Source organism: Triturus cristatus, chromosome 5_1, assembly GCF_964204655.1.
Source record: "Triturus cristatus chromosome 5_1, aTriCri1.1, whole genome shotgun sequence".
In the NCBI taxonomy this organism is placed as follows: Eukaryota; Metazoa; Chordata; class Amphibia; order Caudata; family Salamandridae; genus Triturus; species Triturus cristatus.
Genome location: NC_140587.1, coordinates 545,369,996 through 545,397,110, shown reverse-complemented (window position 1 = coordinate 545,397,110; position 27,115 = coordinate 545,369,996). Strand labels below are relative to the sequence as shown.

At 42.8% G+C, this 27,115-nt stretch overlaps 1 protein-coding gene across 2 annotated transcripts in view; it reads right to left on the bottom strand.

Annotated features, from left to right (window-relative positions):
• Positions 1-4,376: 4,376 nt before the first annotated feature.
• Positions 4,377-27,115, bottom strand: part of ELOC (elongin C) — a 40,340-nt gene continuing 17,601 nt past the window's right edge. The window contains exons 2-4 of one of the 2 annotated variants that reach the window (XM_085605421.1): positions 19,983-20,042; positions 10,509-10,652; positions 4,377-4,898 (exon numbers count right to left, since the gene is read on the bottom strand). In XM_085605421.1, the coding sequence (XP_085461547.1) occupies positions 4,708-4,898; positions 10,509-10,652; positions 19,983-19,986 (339 nt within the window). In that variant the 5' untranslated portion in view covers positions 19,987-20,042 and the 3' untranslated portion in view covers positions 4,377-4,707. The remainder of the gene's footprint in view (positions 4,899-10,508; positions 10,653-19,982; positions 20,043-27,115) is intronic. The other variant, XM_085605424.1, reaches the window with a different exon arrangement.

The following is a 27,115-nucleotide window of genomic DNA, read 5'->3' as shown; positions in this document are numbered from 1 at the left end:
AAATTCTGAACACATGTTCCTATAGTAAAGCCTGTCTGCTCTTAGCCACACTACCAGGACTGAGCTAAGGATTTATTAGTGGGAATCCAAGGACCATCTTTGGGGTATCGTGATGGTATTACATGGTGAGGACTAACCCCCACACCACATAATACTCCACTTTCCTACAATCCTCTAGCACTCCTATTAATAGAGCTTGAAAAAGCTTTTGACAATGTCTCCTGGGAATACCTGTTCTAGCTCCTGTGATTTGTGGGTGTGGACATCCAATTCCTTACATATGTTGGCATACTCTACACATACCCACGCACACAGGTATGGATTGGTAACGATTTTCCCAAGTAATTCCCACCAGAGAGGAATGAGGTAGGGATGCCCACTCTCTATTACTCTTCGCCATCGAACAATAGGCAAATCTAATTGATCACAGGATTCAAATGGTCTGACAACATGGAAGATAAAGTGTCGTCGTACACCGAAGATCTCCTCATCTACTTTAGCCATCTGGAGATCTCTGGCCCTCATGTAGTACACACCCTGGAGGAGTTTGAATAGCTTTCAGAGCAGACAGTCAACTGGAGTAAGACTAGGCTCTTTCCTCTGTCCATTAACAACACATTCTGAGCCAACCGGAATTCGAGTTAATAGTGAGCTTTAAATACATGGGGATTCAGCATGTCCCATCAGAAGAGGTTGCATAGTTAGATTATTTATCCCCCATTGATGGAGCGTATCTGAATTAACATCTAAAGATGGTTATCACTGCTGCTTTCTGTGATGGGCAGGATCGCCTTGTTAATATGGTCATACTCTCTAAGCTCTTACACACACTACCAAAACTATCCATTTGTCCTCCTTCGCACCTTTCTACCTACACCAACCACACAAAAAGGACCTCAGAAAGTAAAAGTAAACATATGATGGAGGCCTCGCAATGGCCGACCCTGTATCGTATTACAGGGCAGTACATCTACGGTCATGAACGATGGGTTGATTCTTCACACCTAAGTCAGTCCAGACACCTTATAGCTGGTTGAAGTGTAGGGTATGAGGGAGGGGCCCCCGGTACAATTTCTATACTGAGAAAAGCTTTCAACTGGGACATCCCAAGCGACAAAGGTTGCCACATGAAGGGCGGTGAATAAACAAATGAGAATGTTGGTGGAAGGTGACTGGGCAGACTCCCTTGCATGAGGGATCTATGCTGTCCTAGGTGGCTGCACTATAGGGATTTGCTAGTTGGGACTGTCCCAATGCATGGAGATAAATTTAGGAAGAAAAATGTCATGGCCTTCTCCGACCTTAAGGATGAATATGTGCTCATCCACAAAATACCTTCAACTTAGACATGCCATCACCCCTCACCCGAGTGATGTAGAAATGCCAGAGTTTAGTCCTATGGAGGCCAAGCTGATAATGTCCAGGTTCTCTAAATGAGGAAGGTTACGCATATTTAGAGAAACCTGGTGATATCCACGATACATTTGCAAGCCTCAGGGCTACATGGCAGTTGTGTAACCTGCAGTGAAGCCTGAGGGGGCCCCTTGCAAATTACATGGAGGGTCTCCCCCCACCCCCCCCCCCCAGAGTTGTTCTCAGGCCAGGGGCCCACCGCCCGTGCACACTGCCAGAGATGGCCAAGCTGGAGCTCGGACCCACCCACACTGCGGGAGCTGCGAGGCTACTGTTACACCACTTCTACATGGGAAGGAGAGACTGGGCAGCTGGAAGACAATGACTGAACGTTCCTCCTGCTGGCTCCTCATAAGTATGCACTTTGAAACAGACGCGGTCTCATCAAATTCAAATATTTACATACATTTTATTTAACTTCTGAGAGGCTACAGAAGATTGTTCGAGGCTCGGCATGGAGTGCCCGCGCTGTGGGCACATGCCGGGGAACTTTTATTATATGGGTTGGCTTTATCCACTCTTAAAGCCCTTTTGGGAAGGGATATTTGGGATACTGAAAGTACTGGTTAGGTAAATGATGGTGCCCGAAAATAGCCCTGCTGAGCATCTTAATGAAAATAGTTTCAGAAGGGCTGAGAAAAGTTTGAGAAGACTGAGCGTCACATTGGGCAAGAGGGACATAGTACAACACTGGAGACATGTAACTGCACCCAGTGTGACACAATGGAGACATGGAATGGATCAATACTGAATTTTGGAAATGACAATTTAGGAGGCCATGAGATACCCTCACAAACACACCAAAAAACAAGCACAAGTCAACATATAATAGGAGAAGAGGTTTGTGGATGGTTAATGTACTATGATGTAGTGTTGTTTACCATTTGTGCACTAATAGTTCAGATATCCTAACTTTTTAAGTAATCAAAACATTTTTAGAAGCTGGTTTTCTCCAAAACTACAAAAATTGATTCCTACCAAAACAAGCAAATGCACTTACTTTAGTACAGTTCTACTTTCAGGCCAAGCTTGATGCAACTCCCTTCAGTAAGATCTTCTGTAGAGGAAGCCAACAAATACTATGGCACTTGGCATGTGAACCCAAATTGTATTACTTTTTCTTTTTGGGAATGTTTTGTGCAGATTAGCAGAATTCCGCATAAATTAAGAAGAAGAAAACGAAAGACAGCTTTTCAATGCACACCCTAACCTAACCATAAACATAGCATGTCTGGTTGGCTTCATTACACAAAATTAAGTAGTGTAAGACTATCTCACACGTAACAGCGGACAAAAAATTATTTTAATGTCTCTTGTGAAATATGCATTTCGTCATCAAAATGACGCTCACTACAACTAGTCCTTTATAATGGCTACTAGGATTATGCATCAAATTATGCTGTTCGGTTATTTAAAAAATGCTGCAAAAATTTGAATTATGCACCACATTCTCTGGTAGGAATGCCATCCACTTATTCTTGAAACATTTTTGTGGCATTTGATAATTATGTGGCAAATTTGATAGAGAGAGAAAGAGTGTGTGTGGTTTGTGTGTACAGAAACACAAACAAAATGACCATATAAACACATATTTTACTGAGAAAGATTAAAGTGACGTTCTATTTAGGTGCTGAAATAAGGTAAAAACGAATGCTTAAAAACCTCTAGAATTCACCAGTTATAGTTTACTGAACAAACTATAATTTGAACCCCTGCCATGCACTACTTAATACCTCAAATATTGCACCAGTCATGACCTGTTCAATGACATCATTGAGGACATCACTAATGACATCTCAAATTATATCACTGATGATATCAGTTGTATACATATAAAGTTACTGAGTGTACATGGGTGGGTTTATAGCATGGAACTAGAGTAAGCCCTGGAGACAAGTGTAGTTATGGATTTTAAAAGGTATATGGTTCACCGCTTACAAATCCCTAAAGTTTGAGGAGGAAGAAGTGGAAGCCAAACCACTAACTTCAGCCTCTAGGGGTCTCGGTGTCTGAGACAGCCTTGATGCAGAGTGAGAAGGACCGACCTCAGCGGGAGCTTCTCTTGGGGGCTAACTGACAACACCAGGAGGATGGAGAACCACGACATTCTTGCCCAAGTCAGTTTTACTAGAATGAAGGTCATGGACACCTGTCTCATCTTCCTCAATGTATGTTGCTAAATATTGGATTCCCACTACTGTATGACATTGCTGAATTGAGATCATCAGGTACTTGGTTCTTTTTTGGACTTACTTACTGAAACATTCTTCTTGCCAGGGAAAGAAATGCTCAACATTTCAGGAAGAAAATCATGCTGCTAGACTTTTCCTCAACAAAATTGCCCTCGCCCCCTGAACAAACCTGTACTGATGCTAGCCGACCAAATGATAAAATTCAAAATAATGTGCATCATATTCGTTGTTTAGAGGGAAATGGGGATTAATACCTACAGCCATCGCCCGTTCCTTACCTCCCATTACTTCTCAAGTCGCTAACTGAGAAGCAGTAAGGAAAGCTTGATCTTCCATTCCAGGTTTATCCTCAAGATGTACAGATGGAACAACCACCAAAACATTAGGGTAACACACTTGAACAACCTTAAGAGTTCTGAAAATCACCTTTTTCCAAGAAGGTTTTCAACTCACACCTGGTAACCACTGGGACTACCCCCTCCTGAAAGGGGTTAATGCCACAAAATCAGCATGCTAAGGACACAGAGCACCGGGATGGGACACCAGCACATGCCCTGCTCAGCATCTCTAATCTGAAGTCTTTCCCAGGGATCTTTTGCGGGCCTAGGTGTATCAAAGAGGCCACAGGACACCACATTTGACATTTAACAAAAACCTAAAAAATTTTTTGTTACCATTGTCTTTGCTACAAATTCCTTCAGGAGCCCACAAATAAAGATCAAGTGGTCTATTTCACACAATTCAACCAATAAAGAAAGAAGAGGGCCCCAGTGAGGTTACCAAGCTTTAATATCATACTTTCAAGTCTGTTTGAAGCAGGTGTGTGTGACAAACATGTCATTATGCAAAAAGTGACTTCTAATAGATACAGCAAATCATACCTATCTAAATGTTCTCAGTTTATTAATATCAACCATTTAAATATTTGTCTTTAAGACGCACAACAAATTACTATTGCAAATGGACAAAGAAATACCCTGTTCTGTGATGTATATTCCACTTGGCAAATACATATGCACCACATGCCACGAGGTAAGAAATAAAAGTGTTAACCAAAGCAGACGTATTATATACAGAAAAATGTGTTTTAAAAATCTTTATTTTAACAGTCTAGAAAGTTTGCGGCCATCAGCAGCTCCAGTGCAATTTCAGGTGCAATTGGGAATTCTGGTATTTCTGTTGAACTGTTAGTGTAGCGCACCTTATAGGTAAAATACATACACACTTTAGATAGCACATGGGAAGGAATCTCTCTAAAATTAACTTCATTGGTTTCATTTTCAGCAAATTGCCCTGAAAAACACAAAATAAGACGACGTTAAAAAGTGTCTGTTTAAATCCAACAACTGCAACGTTCTGAAAATAATTTCTTATGCAGATTAACACAAAACTAAAAATACAACCAGGGTTTAAATTATACAGGACCTAGAAATGTTTTAGGCAATGTACGATTAGACAGTTGCATTGCTTTACAAATGTGACCCATAAAAAGAGTTCAAAACTCTACTATGCTTCAATTACACTCCTGTGAAAAATGTAAGCACTCATAATAAACTAGTGCCCCAAGTAAAGTGCTCTGTGGCATCATGAAGCTATGTGCATGTCAGTCGGTCGGTCTTGGTCTGTCTGTCTGTCTGTCTGTCTGTCTGTCTGTCTGTCTGTCTGTCTGTCTGTCTGTCTGTCTGTCTGTCTGTCTGTCTGTCTGTCTGTCTGTCTGTCTGTCTGTCTGTCTGTCTGTCTCTCTCTCTCTCTCGGTCTCTCTCTCTCGGTCTCTCTCTCTCGGTCTCTCTCTCTCGGTCTCTCTCTCTCGGTCTCTCTCTCTCGGTCTCTCTCTCTCGGTCTCTCTCTCTCGGTCTCTCTCTCTCGGTCTCTCTCTCTCTCGGTCTCTCTCGGTCTCTCTCTCTCTCGGTCTCTCTCGGTCTCTCTCTCTCGGTCTCTCTCTCTCTCTCTCTCTCGGTCTCTCTCTCTCTCTCCCGGTCTCTCTCTCTCTCTCCCGGTCTCTCTCTCTCTCTCGGTCTCTCTCTCTCTCTCGGTCTCTCTCTCTCGGTCTCTCGGTCTCTCTCTCTCGGTCTCTGTCTCTCTCTCTCTCTCTCTCTCGGTCTCTCTCTCTCTCTCTCAGTCTCTCTCGGTCTCTCTCTCTCTCTCTCGGTCTCTCTCTCTCTCTCTCTCGGTCTCTCTCTCTCTCGGTCTCTCTCTCTCTCTCTCGGTCTCTCTCTCTCTCGGTCTCTCTCTCTCTCGGTCTCTCTCTCTCTCTCTCGGTCTCTCTCTCTCTCTCTCGGTCTCTCTCTCGGTCTCTCTCTCAAAAAAAAAAATTAAAGGTTACAGAGACGTGATAGTTAGGAAATAGAATTAAAAAAAACCTTAGACATTCACTGAAAATAACCCCAAAGGTTATAGGGCCGTTATAATAAGGTTCAGATTTTACACACACAAACCATAGAAATTAAGCTGTTCTAGTTATCTCAAGTAACTATAACTCGCACCCTCGCAATGCACAGTTTTCTCATCACTGCAAATACTGCAGTGATATTATTAATGTTATGACTGATTTAATATGTGGGGCTATTAGCCGTGCCTGGCAAGGGAGACTTACAGTTACTTGAGACAACTGTAACTGCTAAATGCCTATGGTTTTGTGCGTGCAAAATCCTAACCCAATGATAACGTCCCTGTAATCATATTTCCTAACTAGAATGTCACTATAGCCCTTGGTCTTTTCAGTAAATGTTTACGCATTTTTAATTCATTGTCCCTGTAACCTTATACTTCTTTAGTGAATTTCACAGGTTTTTTATAATATAAATTGTATTTCGATTTGAAGTTCAATTTACTAATATACATTTTCACAACGTTATAAATAAATTGTATTTATACATTCATTCTTTTATTTTTATTGGGGGGGGGGGGGAAAACAGCAGCATCATTCTTTTCCCAAAATTCATATTAATATTTCATACAAATTATTCCTAATCATACATTCATTCTTCTATATTTTAAAACTAAAAAATTACAAATAAGGTAAGGTAACTTATGTAGTCTTTCAATGAATGCAATGCACCAAGTCTTTTTTTTTTTAAATTAATTTTATGGATACGCGGATCTGTTGTGAATTCTCAGACAAATAAGGGGTCTGCCGAACATATTGAAAACATTCAATACTAAAACACACATTTAATACAAACATATGCTATTGCAATTTCTATGAGGGTATGATGGCCTGTGTGTGGGTGTGCGAGTGGTTATGTGGGTGTGAGTGGCCGTGTGAGTGGGTGGTTGTGTAAGTGTGTGTATGTATGTATGCGAGCGTGTGTGTGTGTATGCGAGCGAGGGTGAGTGGGTGGGTGTGCGTGTAGGTCTGTTAGTGGGTATATGTCTTTTTTTTTTTTTTTAAATTGGGGTCTGGATCCGCAGATCCACCAGAATCTGGGCAGGTCATTGCATGCTTAAAAAACAAAAACAAATTTGGACTCTTTGTTGCCCACGAGGGGTCCCTCCCAGAACCCTTCATAGGGTATGGGTAGCTCTACCCTGACTGCTTCTATCACTTTTACATTTTATTTTTCTCCCCTGGGAACCTTGTGCCGATACACAAAAGGGTGGGCGCAACTTGCATCTCAGGTTGCATCCAGCCAATCAGGGCTTAGAGGACTGAGAATGAGGTATTACAACTGAGAACAGAGGCACAGCTGCAGCACTCCCTAGAGGACTTAGAATGAGGAATTACAGACAGGGCCAGAGTAGCAGGCAGGAGCACTGCCTAGAGATATTAGAATGAGAAATTACCTACGGGAGCAGATAAACAGCTAGCAGCACTGCCTGGATGACCAAGAATGAGGAATTACCCGTGGTACGACAGGAGCAGCTGCAACACGGTCTAAAAAACTTAGAATTTGGCATTACCTCTGGGAAGAGAGAAGCAGCTGTAGCACTGTCTAGAGGACTAAGAATGAGGAATTACATTGGGAACAGAGATGCAGCTGCAACACTGCCTAGAGGACTAAAAAAGGGAAATTACCACTGGGACCACAGAAGCAGCACAGTCTACAGTACCAAGAATAAGGAATTACCCCTGGGACCAGAGAAACGGCAAGCAGCACTGGCTAGAGGACTAAGAATGAGGAATTACCACTGGGAACAGAGACACAGCTGTCATATTTGTGACCAGATAAAGAACAAGATTTACAGCCCTGTTTACAGAAACGGAGCTACAAGCAAGTGCAACATAATTAATGCTAAATACTAAAGATTAGGTGAAAGGGAACTTGCGAGTAAAGTAACATTTCTTACATTCTAACTTTGTGACTGCTCAACTCGATCTTCAGTGAGCCAGACTTTGTAGATCATAAGTGAAAGCTAAGGTGCGATGGGTAGAACACATGGAGAAACAGTAGATGGGAGGGGAAAGCAGCAATACTGGTCTGCTGCTCATATTTGCAACATTTCCAGAACACGAGGCACACAATCGAAAAAAATAGCGAACAAAATGAACTGAAATGGACAGAAGCAAAATGGGCCTTGAAACAGGGCCAGTCGTTATGAGACGGAACGACGGACCAAAAGGAGGAACAAATAAGCATAATTTACCATTCAAAAGTAAGGGGTTTAGAAAGGCACTGGGAACAAATAACAAGCGATGGGCCAGCTTGAAGCCCATATACTGAATATACCATGTCTCGCACAGCAACGAATGCGTGCTGCTAAGATCGACCTAAAAATCTGTCTTTATGGACCAAGATCTAGCTTTCTGGCAAATGTGGAGTAATTCCATTCAGCGGTTTGGGCTGTAGTCGGGTCTAAAATCCTTTTGGGAAACTGTATGGGTAAAACATGTTTTGCTGCTAAAAAAAACCGGAAAGAGCGACCACCCATCCTTGCTCTCCTAATAGATGGAATGCTAACCTGTCCCGTCCCGCTGGATCTCAATTGACGGGTCGGGGAATAGAGGGTTAGTAAATCATGCAGGTAGGTGGGTCCCTCTCTTTATAGGATACGATGGCTGACAGAGAGAGCCTTAAACAGAATTCGCTCCCTTACTGGAAACCTATGAAGGGAAGCTAAGGCCTTGTTAGAAGGAGCTCTCTTGGGTAACATCAGAACAAGACGTGCTGCTGCCTTCTGGATGCGTTGGAGTTTCTTTATACATTTAGTATTAGCTCCCAGGTACAGTGCGTTTCCATAATCCAGGCGTGATGTCACCAGAGCGTGAACCATGGTTTTCCTTGCTGTAATTGGCAGCACGACTAAAGTCTTCCGGAGTCCACGCATAACACCAAAACATGTTCCTGACACACGCCTAGTATGATTCACAAAGGAGAGCTTGGTGTCCAGCCACATCCCTAAGTTCCTAACAGGCTCACCAGGAGAGGGGGTTGGTCCCAGTGTCTGAGGCTACCATGCCAACGACCAAACCGATGGTGCTTTGCCTATCACAAGAACTTCAGTTTTGTTACCATTCAATTTAAGGCAGTTGTTAACCATCCAGGACGCCAGCTCTTCTAGGCACGTCGAAAAACTGATGGCTGCCTTCTCTTGTGCTTGTGTTAGGGACACCACCAGTTGTGTGTCATCAGCATAAGACACAACACTGACCCCAAATTTTTCAGTAATCTCTGCCAAAGGAGTGACAGAGATTGAACAGGGTAGGGCTAAGAGTGGAGCCCTGTGGAACCCCTTGTTTCAGCTTAATACTTTTAGAGTGGTAAGGTCCCTGCGACACCTGAAAACTACGATCATGTAGAAAAGACTCCAGCCATTGCAGAGTTCTGCCTGCCAATCCTCCTTTCCTGAGACGCTGGAGTAGGGTATGATGGGCCACAGTGTTGAATGCGGCACTTAGATCTAATAGAATTAAGGCGGCTGTCTGTCCCTCATCTACATATTTACGGATGGTTTCCGTAGAGAGGAGCAGAGCAGATTCGGTGGAATAAGATAACCGAAAACCAGATTGAGTAGGATGAAGTAAGCTATGTCTACTGATGTGGGCTGTCATCCTCACTTGTTTCACAGACTCCTTAGACAATGTAAACATTTCCTCAAGAAAGAACACTTCACACCAATAGTCTAATCCCAAGTCTTCTCATATATCGACTATTGAAATGGACTTGTAACCAGCCTCCCGGAACGTACTTACGGTACCCGTATAAACAGTTCAATATGCACCCTGGGGCCAAATCTTTCAAAACTGGATTCTCAAAAAGCAGTCACAAATTGTACAGTCACATTTTGTGAACCGACCTATGTGCTAATATCTCAGTTCCCAAATTAACCATTCAGAGTGAGCTGCAACCCGACATACCTCATTATTCATGAAGTAGGTTGCAAACTGAGACTCACTTCAACTGGATGCCATTATAGAGATGGCAGCCTGCTTGGGTCAGTGCACCATCATGCCCCAAACTACATTTAAATAAAAGTATATAATTATTTTTATTGCTTCCTTAAAGAAATGGAACTGCATTAAAAAAAACTTTTAAAAAGAAAACCCGTTTAAGAGATACTATGGTTCCAGAGACCACTGCCTACTCCCAAACTTGCTTTTTTACATTCACTAAAGGTTAGGGGTTCCAAGGTACCCTCTGTACACTTCTGATGCAAAACGACAGTGCAGTGCCAGTAGCACTGTCCAGATGTTCTACTATGCATATACTTAGAATTACACAATATTTTACTATGGCAGCACACTTGCTTAGTCGTAGTGAAAACGTAACAGCTTGGAGACCTTGATCCAGAACACCAGGTGCCTTCCTGGGCCTCGTGCCCATTTCCACATAAGGCAACTTATTTGAAATGGCAATGATTGTCACAAAATGTACAAATCACCATGGTATGTCATGGCAATTAATATGAAAACATGCCTGAAGCAATGAATTTCCTTGACCAAAATTATAGAAGACTTGAGCTTACCTGGGCCACTCAACATAGCTTTTATTGTTCCTGATGTCAGTGCATGCTCTCTTTTCACAATAAACTCATGTCCATCAGATGAAATCAATTTGACATACATAGCATCAGGACCTTCACACCCACCGTAGGTCTTCTCTTCTCCATCTAAAAGTAAAGCACTCATTTAAAATAAGGGGACTGCAATGATAAAACATAAAACCGAATTAATCGGTAGAAAATAGTATAAAGTAAAAAATTACGCTTTTACAAACTCAGGACCTGGAATACACCAATTTATGTGTTTTCAAAATGATATCCCGCTTGATTTTTTATTTTGCTGACTAAATATTTCACAAAAATCTTTTCAATAACTTACAATAATTACAATATGAGCCACACCACAGAAACTTTTGGGTAAATGTAAAGACGTGGTATTTTGGATATCTGGAGACCAGTAACTTATACCACCCAGTTTGTGGGCAGAATGTACAGACACAATCTACTCTCAATTCATAAACTGAGAGAAAAATTAAGACAATCTAAAAACAAGACAATGTTGCATATAGATTGTGAATGCACATACTTTTCCAAGGCAAACATATAAAGGGAGAACTGAAATGCAACAATACTCGTAGCTGTGATGTAGGAATGAAATGCAGGAGGTCCACTCTGCGTTCCCGGCATTAGAAAATGGAAAACAATTCAGCAGCAGTTTATATAAAAACAGAACAAAGAAAAAAGAAAAAAAGGGACAGACGAGGAACCCAAACAGGGCAAAGCAAGGACCTAGAAGCATATGCAAGGAGTGAATCTGGAGAGATGGGCTTATGATAATGCAAGGAAAACAAAGAACAAATTTACAACAGTAAATGTCCACAGAAACCCGAATGGTGAGTGGTGGAAGAGAAATCTAAAACGCAGTACCCATGCAGGACTTGGGAATTGCGGAGGGGCACCGAACATACCATACAGACAAGGCACAAGCATTGGCATAGCCAACAGGTCTCGACTTTTGGATCTTATAAGTGTTTAGCCATACATCACATTATCCTGGGTACTGTACCCCCAGGGATTGAAGAGCTATGGCAAAGCTGTACTGGTCACCAGTTTGCTTTTTATTGCTATATTTGGGTGTTAAACTGGTGCTAATGAGGTGCAACCAATGTCCATTCAGTGTTACCAAGTTTAAAAAGGACAAAATAATGAATACTTTAAAAAATGTGCCAAATTATGCTGTATAATTTGACTTTTCTTGCCACATAATTTACTCAACATTTCCGCATATTTTGGCCCTCTCCTGCCGCATAATTCCAGTGGCCCTGCACATACACTACTACAAACCTGCTATTGACAGACCTATGCATTTTTGCTTGTAGTAGAATTATGAGGCAGGGCGTTCAGTGGAAAAGTATCATGGTAATAACAGATGCTTGGAGACACAGATAGTACGAGTGGCTAAACTAAAGAGAGAGAATCAAAGGAAAAGGAATTGGAATACAGATCTCCCCAAGTCTGTGCATTTGAGAAGTTTAGAGAACACCTGAATGTTTTGCATGTAAACAGGACTCCGTATAAGAGTAAACTGGCTACGGTTTAAAAAGCTGAGTAACGCAAAACACCCCCCCCCCCTTACAAAATATGATGCAGGCTCAGCGGCGCCTGAATCTCCCATAGCTCTCAGATATTCATTGGCCTTGGGATGAGTGGAGGCCATTCGAAGGGCCACGTGGGCTGTATGGCCCTGCGTTATGCCTCTTGCTTCAAAAGAGTTACTTACGTAGCACATTGACATCTCATTGGCCGCTTCAAATTAAAGTGTACTTCATCAGTTTTTGAATTGTGTAATGCTATAGATCGCTGTAGAGTAAAGTCATGGATGTAACTCCTGACCGAATCCAAGACCCTAAGGATTCCGCCTGCCTAATGGAAGAAGCATGCAAATACCTATTCCCAAAAGAACACACCTGAGATAGAACGCCGACAGTATCGTACTTTCTATCAACAATCCTAACGGTCGATGTGAGCTCGCCCAGCTTGTCATACAACTGCAAATTGCTTCCGAAAAATCAATATGCAACACAATTAACAGTTTCACCCGCTTTTGGGGGGGATGGGAGGGACTGATTACAAGATTAAGAAGGGGGTGTTTCAATCAGGACGGTTTGGCTGGCGTGCAAAAAAAAGCTATGAAAATAATAACGGTTTCTAGGACCTGGAGCTTACAAAAACAAACCCACGGTAAATCAAACGTTTTTTTAGGTCTCGCCTTGCTATCGCGTAAGCGATCGCAAAGCGAGACTATTGTAAGGGGGTTTTAAAAGTGCTCCCAAAAAGCGGATTGCATGGCTGCACGCGCACAATCACGCGCATCGTGCCGCCATGCAATCCGTATGGCATCGCACTTCAAAGGGTCCGCTCCCCCGCCTGGAATGCGCTCCCCCGCCCCCAAGCGCGTGCGCGCGCGCCACGCTCCGCCGGGCTTGTCTTGTGTTTTATCAGCATCGCGCCTGCTTCCGGACGGCGTGCTTCATGTGTGTTTTATACTTTTAAGAAGATGCCTCCAGTATGCACGCACCCGCGAGGTCACATTACATACCTCATTGAACACGGCTTTGGTTTATCAGCACGCATGACGCCTGCTTCACGTATGCCGCGCTTCATGTGTCTTTTATATTTATAAAGAAGATGGTTCTAGGATGTGCTGACCTCGACGCTTCAGTAGGGAACCAGAGGGGACTGATGTATTATTAAGCGAAATTGACATTGTTGCATCAGCCGCAGGCTCTAGATGTAATTGTCTCAGTCTAGTATGCACAGATATTTTATTTCTGTTCCGTGCATCGGCACAAAGTGGAAATTTCACTGGCACAGAGTATGTTGCTTTGTTTACCCAATCTCCACACTCCTTGTAGTTCTGAAGTGCGAATGTGTGCTTCCTTTCAGCCAGCAGCGCTTCGGGATCAGGAGGACCAGGGCTGCCCCAGAGCTGGCGTGGTGGGAGCACGGCTGCACCGGAGAGCACATGTGACGGCTGCAGCGTGTGACAGGGACAGGACTGCACTAGAGCTGGTGTGACAGTACTGGTCTGGAGCAGGGCTACTTCACAATCCGTGTGACCGAAATAGCATAGGGCTACCCAAAGCTCATCTCACCCTGGCAGGGTTGCATGCCCTGCCACCATTAGCTGCCAGGCTTCAAGCTGTGTGCCTTTATGACGTTTTGGGAGCCAGCGGTGACTAGCTAAAAAAAAATCATAAATGGTTAGAGTTATTCTATACCCTAGAATACAAGACTCCCGGCTACCCCACCCTCTTTTCTCTTCTTGGTCATTTGTAACCAAATGTCGCTCTGTCACATGTAAAAGCTTCAAACAGTTCTGGCATTTTGACCGAGAGCACTCTGAATGCAGGGCAGTGAATTCCAGATTTTCAATGCTGCGGATTAAATTACCAAATCCAAGAATTTAACATGTGTTAAAAAGCTAGGTGTCACTCTTTTACGGCAATTTACAAGCAACAGACAAACTACATGCTTTGGTTCAAAAATATTCTATCGAACTACTTCTAAAAACCATTTGCAATGCAATAGGTCTCGCACTTACGCAAGTTTGAGCTCTTGGCATTGTAAATAACAATGCCTCTTATTTATGTTTTGGTATTTAAAACATATATAAAAGCATTGCCATTTACAATGCTAAAAGCTTAAACTCTCGCAAATACGATACATATTGCTTTGCAAATGCTTGTTTTAGAAAGCTGCGTTGTAATTGGCTAAAAACGTAATGCTGCCTTTAGGCTATTCTATCAGTTCAGTCTGTTTTAAATGTATTCACACCTTGTGCTTCAAAAAAAAAAGAAAGATGTGCCAAGCAGTGTGGCGTGGTGTGAAATGTTGCAATTGTTTCTTAAATGTACTTCTGTTAGAGACTGCGGCAGCACACTTAAAAGTTGGGATATAAGGATGTAGGGTATAACAAAGCTGCATGTTCCTTTGTCGTGACCCGTGGCTTAATGTGCGAGCAGTAACTGAGCCAGTGTACAACTGTTGACTGTTATCAGTTCCTCCCTGCCCCTAGAAGTCTGGTGTGGTGTCAAAAGTTCCAATTGTTTAGACTGTGGCAGCATAATAAAAGACATGTGGCCTGGCACTTAAGATTGCTATCTCCTTGAGAAGTTGCTGTTCTGTCCCATAGGAGCAGTGAAAAGAGAATTCCATTCAGGTAGAAGGAAAACGGAAGGTTTATAAGGAGAAAAGAGCAAATTTGCAATGCAATAGGTCTCACAGTTATACGAGTTTGAGCTATTGGCAGTGTAAATGACAATGCTTTTTATTTAAGTTTGTTTTTTTTTAAACCTAAATAAAAGGCACTGTCATTTACAATGCTAATAGCTCAAACTCTCGCAAATGCGAGACCTATTGCATTGCAAATGCTGGTTTCCAATTGAAGAGACGGTCATGAAAGGCAGCATAAACCACGGGAAGAGCAATTCTGCAGGAATCGCGTTACAAGTGATTGTCTCTTATTATTTCTGCTAAGCAGGCAGCAGCAGCGTACAGTTCCAGAAACTGGTAGGGAGGAGAAACGAGAAGGGCATATTATGACCGACCTGCAGCAATATCGTCGGATGAGCGGGAAATTTCTGCTTCAGTGTTGGCGTTCAGGTCACTGACCTCTTCCAAGCAAACCACGACAGCCATGCTCCTATGCTTGTTTCATTGTACACAGATAGAGCCTTCAAACCCTTTCATAGAATTCCAAACACCCGAGCCGGCTAGAAAGTGACTGCGAGCAGGGAAATATAAAAAAGCCCGCACGGCCACGCTAATTGAAAACAGATGGCCCCTGCGAGTCGCTGCTCGCTCCCGCAAGGTGGATGCCAGCAAAAGCACGAGTGCTTTAAAAGAGCTGACCGATTCCTAAAGGTCATCTCCTAAAGCAACGCCTGCGCGTTGCGCAAGGCTTGACCTAAAAAACAATGAAGTGGGGGGATTCAGTGCAGCAAGATCACCGGTGTAGAGGTTGATTGTGTGATCTTCAATGCTGAAATCACCTAGCACCATCTCAAATCCGCTACAAAACTGGACTGCAAAGTCATGAGATTTGAAAAATCTGCTTGTCAAATAAGAAAATAAAATCTAAAAGTAAAATGCTTTAGACTAATGCGCTTTCTAACTTATAAGGTCTGATCTTGTTATTACCTGCAAAAAGACATTATCTATTACTGTTTGATATGGGAACAGGAGGCGGGTTGGCAATGAGACCCCACAGTTTATAATCACTCATAAGAGAGCACACAAATATTATACAGTGTGACTGCTGAGTGTATAACCGGAGGTAAATAACATTTCATTGACTTAGGCTCTGGTCACCAGGTGTGGCAAAAAAAGGACAGATTACTATTATTAGCTTACTTTTGCTGGACATGCAGGGTACTGGATGGTCAGCCATGAGATGTGGAAATAATGTTCAAAATAAATTGTGCCTTGCTACGTTACTGAAGTAAGGAATATAAAAAAAAGGATAGAATCTCAGCTTAAAAATAATATATTTAACTAGAAAAAGAATATCAAAATGGTAGAAAATTTTTATAATACAAACATTTGTCAGTAAGAATGTAAAGACAAGATAAATCACAAGAAAGCAACTGAGCTGTTGTGGATAGTTGTGAGGAATGAGATGTAAATACATAGCATAGCTTCAACACAAGGTTCATCAATTTCAAATGTGAACAAATAGAATTAATCTCTATAGTGTCTATAGTATGACTGAGAAAAACAAAGTTAAGACCCATTTGTTGAAGAAAGTGGAATACTTTACGCTTGATTATCATTATATTGAAACTAGCCATACATTATCTTACCGTCATTATCCTTTCTTTAAAATTAGACTGAGACCTGAACAGATTCTATTTGTAGACAATATGTTTGAAATGCATCTGATGAGGCCTAAAATTCTCATTTCACGACAAGTTGCTTACTAGAAATAACTAAGGCTGCCCTTATTCAATTCTTTACCCTCACTGCTTCCTCATCACTGGCCCTTGACGACCCAATGAATGACAAAACACACCGGTGCCCATACCAGTCACTTATTCAGTATGAAAGGGACTTTGTACATCTTCAGATCAAAAGGTGCCTCTTTTCAACGAAAAAGAAAAAAAAGTTAGTTTTGCCCAGTTACAGCAGCTCATTAACTTTACTTTCAAAGTATTTCCAAGATTGGTTTTCACATGTGTGTCTGAGAGTTCATTGCTGTTACAGAGGGCTATCGGAAGGTAGACAGGACACTTTTTGAATCTAGCACTTCTACCCCACATCTGAGGATAATGACTTTTCGTGAAATAATTTTGGACGAAATCTCTGATAAATTAAGCTTTCTAAACTCATGGGGTCAGTAGCATTGGCCAAGACTAGACGCACCATTAGAAACACCATTAATCCACTGCTACTGACCCACTGGTCTCAACTGATCTTCAGGCCTATACATTTCTCTACTTTGGATGTCTGAATGTGTTTTCACCTATTGATCCCTTAGTATGTGCTCCCCCCCCCCCCACCCCCCTCAAAGATCCCTGAATATTGTGCATTATATCAGGCCATGATTCCGAGAACTCCTGTCAGGAGGCTTCTGTGTAGCCTCAGAGAATCCAGGGTCTTCCTCTTTTGGTTGTCACTCAGGAGCCTCTTTGCAAGTGATGTCTTTGGGGACTGCATGTAGCTTTGTACTTCATGTATTATGTATTGTGGGTAGAGACTGGATTTGTATCTGGAAAAGCTGCAGGAATTCACTCCAAATGCCTTAGTTTCTCTGTCCCTCTACTCCTTTCTTATTTGCTGTGTTCATCACTCTCATTCTCTAACATTTTTTGCTCTTCTCTATAGTTCTTTCTTTTTATCTCAAACTATAGTTCTTACCCTCTCCTTGTGTCTCTCATTCTACCTATGTCCTTCACCCGTCTCTCACATGTTCCCTCTCTCTTTTCCTATCTTCCTCTCTGTCTACAAACCCCCCTCTATCTCCCACTCCTGTCTCCCCTGCTGTGGTATTTTTTCAGTTATTTGTATCTCCCTCATGCCCTTAAATTTTCCTGTGATTTTGTATCTCTCCCTGTTTTTGTGTTCAAATATTTTATTGCATTTGGATAAAAAGAAATACAGTTTTAAAACAACAGCGATACATAAAAATCAGAAATTGAAGTTTTATTTCTCCCGTCAGCCTCTTGCCTGTCCCTCTACCCCCTGAATTCCTTTGTACTATACCTAATGCTATATTCTTATGTGTCCCCTCTATTGCTTTGTTGCAGACACAGACATAGGGAATGCTTGTTTTTATTCAGAGAAAACCAAAAATATACGGAAAACAAATCAACTCTTTATAAACTATGGTCATATAAGACAAGGAGTGGCTACTTCGAAACAGTCTGTATCCAAACAAATGGTGGCACGCATTTCATTATGCCACACACTTTCAAGTAAACCATTGTCAAGGAATCCCAGAGCTCACTCTGCAAGAGGGAAAGAAGGTTTTTACCACTGGCTGCTTCAGAATCAGACTGTTTGAGGAAACATCAACAGAATCTCTGTCCCCATTTACTGAAGTTAAAACAACATTAAGGTATAAGGGGCAGGGTGGGGAGTACCCGGACCCATGTGGGGGAGGTCCCAGGAACCCGCAACCATGGGAGGTTGACCAGCAATGGGCGCTGTGCCTGCAAGAGATTGGGTGCAGGCACTGTGACCAAATCCACAGCTCACACCGTCTGGGGGTTGGCCCCAGACGGTCAAAGGTATGCTCGGTGAGAGAGTTGGGCAAATATGATCAAAACAACCCAGAAACTGACTGAAAAACTCCAAAGGGTAAAGTGACGGTCTAGTTAGGTACGGTAAGATCTTACTTTAAAATTTACCCCCACGGACCACGCCCGAAACCGCTGCATCATACTAGTATCTTCCCTCACCACGACCGGACAGATAAACGCCGTCGCTTCTACCTGCTTCAACACACTCTGCATCCGCCGCAAGACCTTCAAGTGGATTCCCCCCCCCCCCCCCCCCCCCCCCGCGAAGCCAGAAAGATCATTGCCCAAGCACTCATAACAAGCAGACTGGACTACGGAAACGCCCTCTACGCTGGAAACAACAAATCCCTGCTACGCAAACTCCAGACCATCCAGAAAACCGGGCCAGACTCATCCTCGGCATCCCACGGCATGAGCACATCACCCAACACCTGCAACACCTCCACTGGCTCCCAGTCGAGAAGAGAGTAACCTTCAAGCTACTCACCCACACCTACAAATCCCTCCACAACAGCGGACTCAAATACCTCAACGAAAGAGTCTCCTTCCACGTACCCAAAAGGAACCTTGGCTCCGCCGATCTCGCCGTGGCAGAACCCCGTGCATCTGCAGAGTCAGAGCGGGTGGAAGAGCCTTCTCCTACATCGCAGCCAAAGCCTGGATTGAGCTCCTAGTCAGCACCAGACGCTCCCCTACTCTGCACGCCTTCAGGAAGAGCCTCAAGACCTGGCTCTTTGGCTGATCTGGAGCTGCACACCCCCAGCCCCCCATGCCTTGACACCCTCATGGTTGAGTAGCGTGCGCTTGAAACACCCTGATTGATTTTTTTTTTAAAAAAATTTAAGCATTAGAAACTCAATGAAAATAACAAAGTCTGAAGTGTCATCATAGTTAGGCATTGTATGAATATAAAAACTATTGTTTTGAAACAAAAAACACAAATTTATGGGTCGATGTGTGAGGACAATTGGTAACTTAAGACTGCAACCCTTTTTATGTGTTATTGAGCCTAGGGCTTTGCAATTCAGCAACAGTCAGCACTTTACAAAGCACCACAAATAACTAAGCTGATTGCCACATAAGTGAATAGGCTCCCAGATCAGATAAAACCTTCTATCAAACTACTATTCAGGTATTTACAGACTGTGGTGTTCGTGATCTGTTTTGGTGCAGTCTACACACACACCATTTTTTTTGCATGATGATATGCTGAATTATGGTACAATTAATAGTGCCTTCATGTTCTGATAACGGAAACGTGGGTCTCTGACTGATAATCCCACAATACCCCAAATTCCTTGCAGGCAAGGCTCCAAATCCCACTTGTGGATTTAAGGTGGATCCTCCTCATAACCTACAATGAATATCAGCCTCCAATTTATTCAGTATAAAAACATCCAGGCTCATTGCAATCTTTTACGGCTAACTTTCCAAATACTCCTGCATGCTTTCACTGTGAACCGGGATACTGGATGTCAAAAACAACACTGAAACACTTGGGCTTTTAGAAGCTTGGTAAAAGCATTCCTATTAGCCTTGAGCATTTGGGTGAGCCCTCAGTCTGTTTTGGATAATCTGCTATCAAGTGTGTACTGCTACACAAAAGGCTTCATGCGATTTGCAAATCAGTGAATCTTTGCTATCATGAGTACTCAAAGTAGGTGTGCGATATACATCTATATGTAAAATCACTTACCCATGGTCTTTCAACAGCTTCTTGGCCTTTTCCTTAATAGATTTGAAGCATATAATTCTGCTGCAACATAAAAGAGAAAATATGTCTCAAATTATTAACACTACACTGATATTCATTATTTCCACTTACTTGGCATCAACACACAGGAATGGCGAGATGGTGAAAGCTCTTCTTCCATTTCAGAATGTACCACATCCTTATGCCTTCTGTCACAGATTTTTGTAAATCAGAACGGGTACTGTTATTTGTTTAAATCCAAACCAGCAGAAGAGATTTGTCTAGAGCTACCAATACTGATTTCACAAGCTTTTGTGCTATGCTGAACTAATGCTAACCCACCATAGTCAGGGCTGGAATATATTATAGAGCAGTTCAATTGGTGTCTCTAGCTAATGCTTTCGAATATGGCCCAGAACCAAAACTTTCTTAGATCCCGAAGGGTACCTATCAGCTACTATCTGTGTAAGGCACGTGTTGCAGTGATGAAACAGCCTTTCTGGTGATCCTCAAGATTGTCTTAATCATAAGGAGGCATGGCTAGTACGGAGACGATTGCAATAGGGAAGGGAGGACTAACGTGAAGGAGTTGGTAAATGTCCATTTACAGGAAAACAAAAGGCAAAGAAATAAAAGTTATAACCCCATGAAGCTGACAGAATCCATAAAGATTGTTCTTGTAGTAAAGTAATTTCAGAAAAGGACCCATGTTGCTTGCACTGTAGAAAATAGCAGAACACTGTAGAAAAGACTTGATTTAACAGTGGAACCTTGTGGTCACAGAGTTCTAGAATGTAGAGTGAGGAGCCTGCACGCTCCGGAATTGGCAGTTGGTATGCTGGGGCTGAGGTGTATGGAATAAACCCGATGATTCTCTTCACTCTCTTGTCTGCTTATTGAGCAACCCTCTTATCGTGGACAGAGTTTTTAGAGAGGTTAAGTTTCTAACAGCTCTAGGAGGAGAAGGAGAAGGAAGGATAGGCAGCTTTGAATACGTAGACAAGCAGATAATAGGATAATATGGTAAAAACACTGTGATGGAGAGGTACAAGTTATTTTTAAGGAAGCAGTAACAGATTAAATATGTTGCTGATTTGAAGTCACTATGTAGGACTTTGAGAACAACTTATGAGCAAGTGTTAAGTGATCAAAACAAAGAACAGTAAAGTACACAATGAGTACCACCAAGGATACAAGATCTCCCTGAAAGACCGCCCCACCCGCCCAGGAGGAGGCATCACCATTGTTCACAAATCCACCCTCCCGCTGAGCACACTTCCTGACGAGCTCATAGACCTGATGGAACACCTACACTTCAAGATACAGGCCAGCCCTACCACCACCCTCCGAGGAACACTCATCTACCGACCCTCCTCACTGCAACAGACAACATACGCTCCCTCCTGGACAGAGGAGAAACAATAGCCCTCATCCTCCTGGACCTCTCAGCGGCCTTCTACACAGTCTCCTACCGCACCCGCAGACTCCACTGTGCAGTGATCCGGGACAAGGCCCTCAACTGGATCCGCTCTTTCCTCTCCAGCAGAACGCAGCGGGTCAGACTCCCCCCCTTTCCTCTCGGACCCTACACCAACCACCTGCGGAGTCCCCCAGGGGTCCTCCCTCAGCCCCACGCTCTTCAAAGTCTACATGGCTCAGCTAGCCCCCATCGTTAGAACCCACAAACTCAACATTGTTTCATTAGCAGACGACACCCAACTCATCCTCTCGCTATCCAACGAAGCGAACACAACTTTCAAAAAGGCATGGAAGCCATTGCCAAATGGATGAAAAGCAGCTGCCTACAACTCAACACTGACAAAACAGAAGTACTCATCATCGGCCCACACCCCAACACCTGGAACGACACTGCTGGCCCCCCGCTCTCGGAAGCCCACCCACCCCCACAGACCACGCACGCAACCTTGGACTCATCCGTGACTCCAACCTCAAAATGGACCACCAGATCAACTCAGTCGCATCCTTCTGCTTCCACACCCTCTGCCTCCTACGCAAAACCTTCAAATGGATCCCCCTTGAGCACAGAAAGACTAACTCACGCCCTCGTCACCAGCACACTCAACTACGGCAACACACTCTACGCCGGAACAAACAGAAACCTCACCTGCAAGCTGCAAAACATCCAGAACGTCGCCGCAAGACTGGTCCTCAACCTGCCAAGACACTGCCATATCTCACAGCACCTGCGCACACTCCACTGGCTCCCCATCGAGGCTAGAATCACCTTCAAGATTCTCACCCACGCACACAAAGCCCTCCACAACTCCGGACGGGCATACCTGAACAGCCGACTCAAATTCCACACACCCCAAAGGACCCTACGATCAGCCCAGCTCTCCTACGCCATGGACCCCCACGCCAGAAAGACCAGATCAGGAGGCCGTTCCTTCTCTTTCCTTGCGGCCAGAGCATTGATCGCCCTACCGCTACACCTCAGACAGACATCACTCCCCATCTTCGCGAGAAACCTCGAAACTTGGCTCTCCGACAGACCCCCTCGTTGATGGGCTGGAACCTGCACCTCCCCTCCTCCCCAGTGCCTTGAGACCCTTACGGGTGAGTAGTCGCGCTTAACAAACACGATTGATTGAGCAACATAGCAAGGAAAGCAGAGCAGTCAGAGTGCTACATAGGAGAGATGAGGTGCCAATCATTGTATGAAGCCAAAGCAATAAAGGAGAAGAGCAGTAGAGACATGGAAGAATATTGATTATAGGAATGCATACAAGATTGGAACCGGTAATTGCTATTCAGTGGCTCTTAAAATAATGTCTTAATTTATATATTTTTCCAGCATTTGATTAAGCGTCTACTTGGTGCTGGTGCGGGTAGTACAAAATGTTGTATACCCCCCCCCCCCATTCTGCATGTTTATATTAATCAGAATAATCAATTAATTGTAATATTATTAATCCGTTTGAAGTGATAACTCACCAATTATATTAACAAAAAAATCACACGCGGGATTTGCATTTTGCATGGCTAAACTAATTGTATACTAATATATGTACGCATACTAATGGTAGAAAATTAGAATGTTGCATGATATATATTGCTTTTGTGACGTAATTGTAAGTTGCACCAGATGACATCACTGGGTGAATATAAACGCTTTAAATGTTGCTATTATGCTAGATAATTACTTACACATAGGGGAATTAGTGAGGGTTTAACGTTTTATTAGCCAATTCAATGTTTTAATTAAGTTTAGTGTTTGTTTTACTCAAGTTGACAATTTGGGCCTTCGTAAAGATGGCCAACAGACGCACGACGCGACTGCTACAGTCCACAGACTACAGAACAATGAACTGTCTTTAAAACCGGAACCAGCAAGTGCGATGACTTAATCTAACGGACTATGTGAGAACTTTACCGAGTGACCCCAAATCCACCAATCAGGACTGTCTAAAACTCATTCTTGATACATTTTGACATTAAAATCATTATAAAAGATGGTAGAATAGTGAGTTAAAAAGCCTGTCGTTCGATTTGTCTTGCTGTGAATTTCCTGACGTTATGCTGGCGGAGAGAACGGTGACACTGCTGCACAGCTGTTATCCTGAATCCTTGAGAGACTGAATTGCGGCCTGACTTTGATGAATTTAAAGATTTTTCCACGACTTTACTGACTTAGAGGACGACTAATAGCTAGATTAGGTCAATATGATGTTCTGCGGTTTGGACGATGATTTTCTAAAAATTTGCAATTTTTTAGATAAACGATGTTTTGATTAATAGACAAATGTGTTGTGTCGATTATTTGAAGAAATTCGATTAAGAAAAGAGCATAAATAAATTAATTGAATTACCAAACTTCAAAACTAACTAACTGATTCATCGCCAAATGAGGGGAATATCACGTGGTTTGAAGTTAATAAGTATTCAATGCACATTAGGGTTTATGTGAAAAGATATTCCTTTCATGTCAGCGTATGGAAACTTAACCCTCCCGGGGAAGCAGATCAAATGAGTGTGAGTGTTGGTGTTATGGACCTCACCAATGAATGTATTTGAGTTAATGTGTACTGCGATAATTGGTCTGTGACGAAGGGAGGATTTGACATTCCACGCTGCAGCACTGTTAGGGAGGATATTACGGCAAAATGCACCTTACTTTGGGGGATATAACCAATTTAGTTGCACAGTAAGAAGAAAGTAACTCCTTTGATATGAATCACAGTTATCTTGAAAATAGAGGGCAGATAAAATTGTAACTGTAATTGCAACCACATTTATATTACGCTTACTACCCCTGACGAGGCACTGAACTGATTTATGCTGGGCAGCACGCTGCTCCGGAATCCAAGGTTAGTGGTTAGTTAAGTGTTATTAGTTACTGTGAGGTATTAGGATTGGACTTCTGTGCTCAAGCAAACCATTCCATGCAGTCATTCCATATTCTTTATGGTGGAATAAATAGAGATTGATTATTTGTGGTCGTTAGTGGAAGGCATATGAGCTCATGCACATGGTTGGTGGGATTAATAGATGATTTTGAGGAGAATAAGTATTGTTAGGTTGCATAGGTATGCCTTGCAGAAGGAGGAGGGGAGGTAGTGATTTTGTAAATGAGTTGTGGGAAATTAGCCTAAATACAATAATGAAGAATAAGGTAAACATGCATGTGACAGTAGGTTATGCTCAGAGAAAGGAGGCATGTAGAGGATGGAAGGCAACAGACATTTGAAAGAAAGGATATGAAGAAGAAAGCCACCAGTCAGACATCCTAATTACAGGGGACGCTTTTCATGCTGGATTTAGGAAATGTACATAATATTTATGAGACAGCATGCAGTTTGAAGAGGCAACATTATAGAGTGAACCAGCAATATTTACTTGTGAAGATTATGCGATATTGGGCATTTAAATCACGTAAATCATCTGCTCAATGCTAGACCAACAATCCAGCCAGGTCAGTTGATCATTTCAAGGGTTGAAAGTGAAAAATAATGGCTGGACGCATATGTTGAGAAATATATATAGCTTTAGGGATCCATTTGAGTAGCTCTGGTTTGCAACGGCAAAAGGTGTACGGTAAGAACAGCTTCCCAGACAGTGGAAGTGTATTGTCTGCATTCCAGTGTCTGGAGGGCAGCAAATGCAAACACTGATGAGAGTGTGGGACTGGTGAAAGAGCTCCCTTAACAAATGTGATGAAGACTGTTAGGAAATTGCTGCTGGTTAAACTTTCTGAAGCACTGCCCTTAAGTACATGCTGCGAGCAAGGAGAGGTGGAGCTGCAGGTTGAAGGGGCCTTTCAGGTGAGGCCAAGCATTTTGTCTACCTTGATCATGCTTTCACTGTAGAATCCTCACATCTCTTTGCGTTTCTGTTGTGGGAGTTCCAGACTGGAGACCGCCTATTGTGAGGGGCTCACTACACAAAGGCTGTGTCTGGAGAGCAGCCTAGGAAATACATGTGAAAGGAGGACCACCCCAAAAAGGTCCTGATGTGTGAAGCAGTAGTTGCAGTCCAAGTCATGTACAAATTCTGTTTTTTAACTGGATTAATCACTTAATGCTGAAATACAATGATACTCTTTATGGAATAATTTGATTATTTGTGATAGTACATGTGCAGGCTTTTGTGAAACAGATTAGCAAGTTCAAAATCTGCACCATGGAGAAAAGTACTAAACTACTGCTCATGCTTGGGGGGGGCGGGGGGGGGGGGGGGGGGGGCGGGGGAGGGCTAGAGTGTCCACTCTTCCCTGGTAGAGAAACAACAAACATTTGCAATGCAATAGGTCTCGCATTTGCGGGAGTTTCAGCTATTGACATTGTAAATGACAAAGCCTTTTATTTATGTGTTTTGAAAATTTGAAAGTGGAGCGTAAACATACTCTTTGTACATATAGTCGTCGCTTAGGAGAAGCAAGGCTGGCAGTAACTGCGCCTCTTTTACTGCCAGGTTTGCTTAAGGACTATAAGTACAAAGTGTGTGTTTACGCACCGCTTACAGGATTTCAAAACTATAAATAAAAAGCATTGTCATTTATAATGCCAATAGCTCAAACTCTTGCAAATGCAAGATCTATTGCATTGCAAATGATTTTTTGGTGAAGCAGACAACTCCAGTTGCATCAAAACGTACTCTTGTCTCCGAAAATGAGGGTGGGTTCTAAAACCCCCTTTTCAAGTAATACTCACACTGAGTGAGCATGTGACTGATGGAGCAACTCCGGGGACAGCTGAAAAACGTGCACTTCCGAGTGCTTACATAAAATAGCAAAGTCAAATTCCCTCTCTTTCCCTTTGTGCCGCACTCTCTTACTTGTGGAATGTTGTGAAGGTCATCATTAAGGCAACTGCTGGCTAATCTATACAAAGGAATGGCCTCTGCAGAGCCAATTGTCATGGGGTTTGTGGTTTTCACATCTACAGACACAGAACCTGTTTTGGAACGAATACTCTAGCCATGAAAACAAGATCCAGTTGAAACATATCTCAATGGCAAGTCAAGCTTGGATGGAAGTAAATGATGTAAACCTGAATGGAAATAAAATGGAGGAGCTGCTGCTAAACAAGGCTACCAACATTTGGCTGACCGAGATCCTTCCCATCTCCCTGAACAATAAAGACACCTGGTACAGCATACATGCTTAGTTCTCATCTCCATCAATATAGTAGAGTTAACACATGACTCACTTATTGTCTTATGTAAAAACTGTATTGAGTGCCGAACATGGCTGCTCAGCTACCCGACCCTTTCACCCTACCAGAAGAGATTCCATGACTCATTTGAGAACACTCTGCTAGCTCCCCGGGGAACATCGGATTCAGTTTAAAGATCTCACAGTAGCCCTCTGGCCGCTTGGGCTTTTATTGGGCATTTTTTGAATTTCTGATTAATATCAAAAGTGTGTACAGTCCTAAGAAAGAGGGCCTTCAGATAATCAAATCGCCTTCTCACAGGCACCAAGAAACCCAGAAAGGTTTGATTTGGAGACAGGGTGCTCTCATACATCACAGCCACATTTTAGAATACATTATACCTTGATATTTAACAGCTGAAAGCCTGTGTCCGGAATTTAGAAGATTAAAAAAAAAAAAAAAATTCGAAAACTTTTATCCCCATTAATGACCGAGCTAGACTTACATTCTACATAAAGCTGT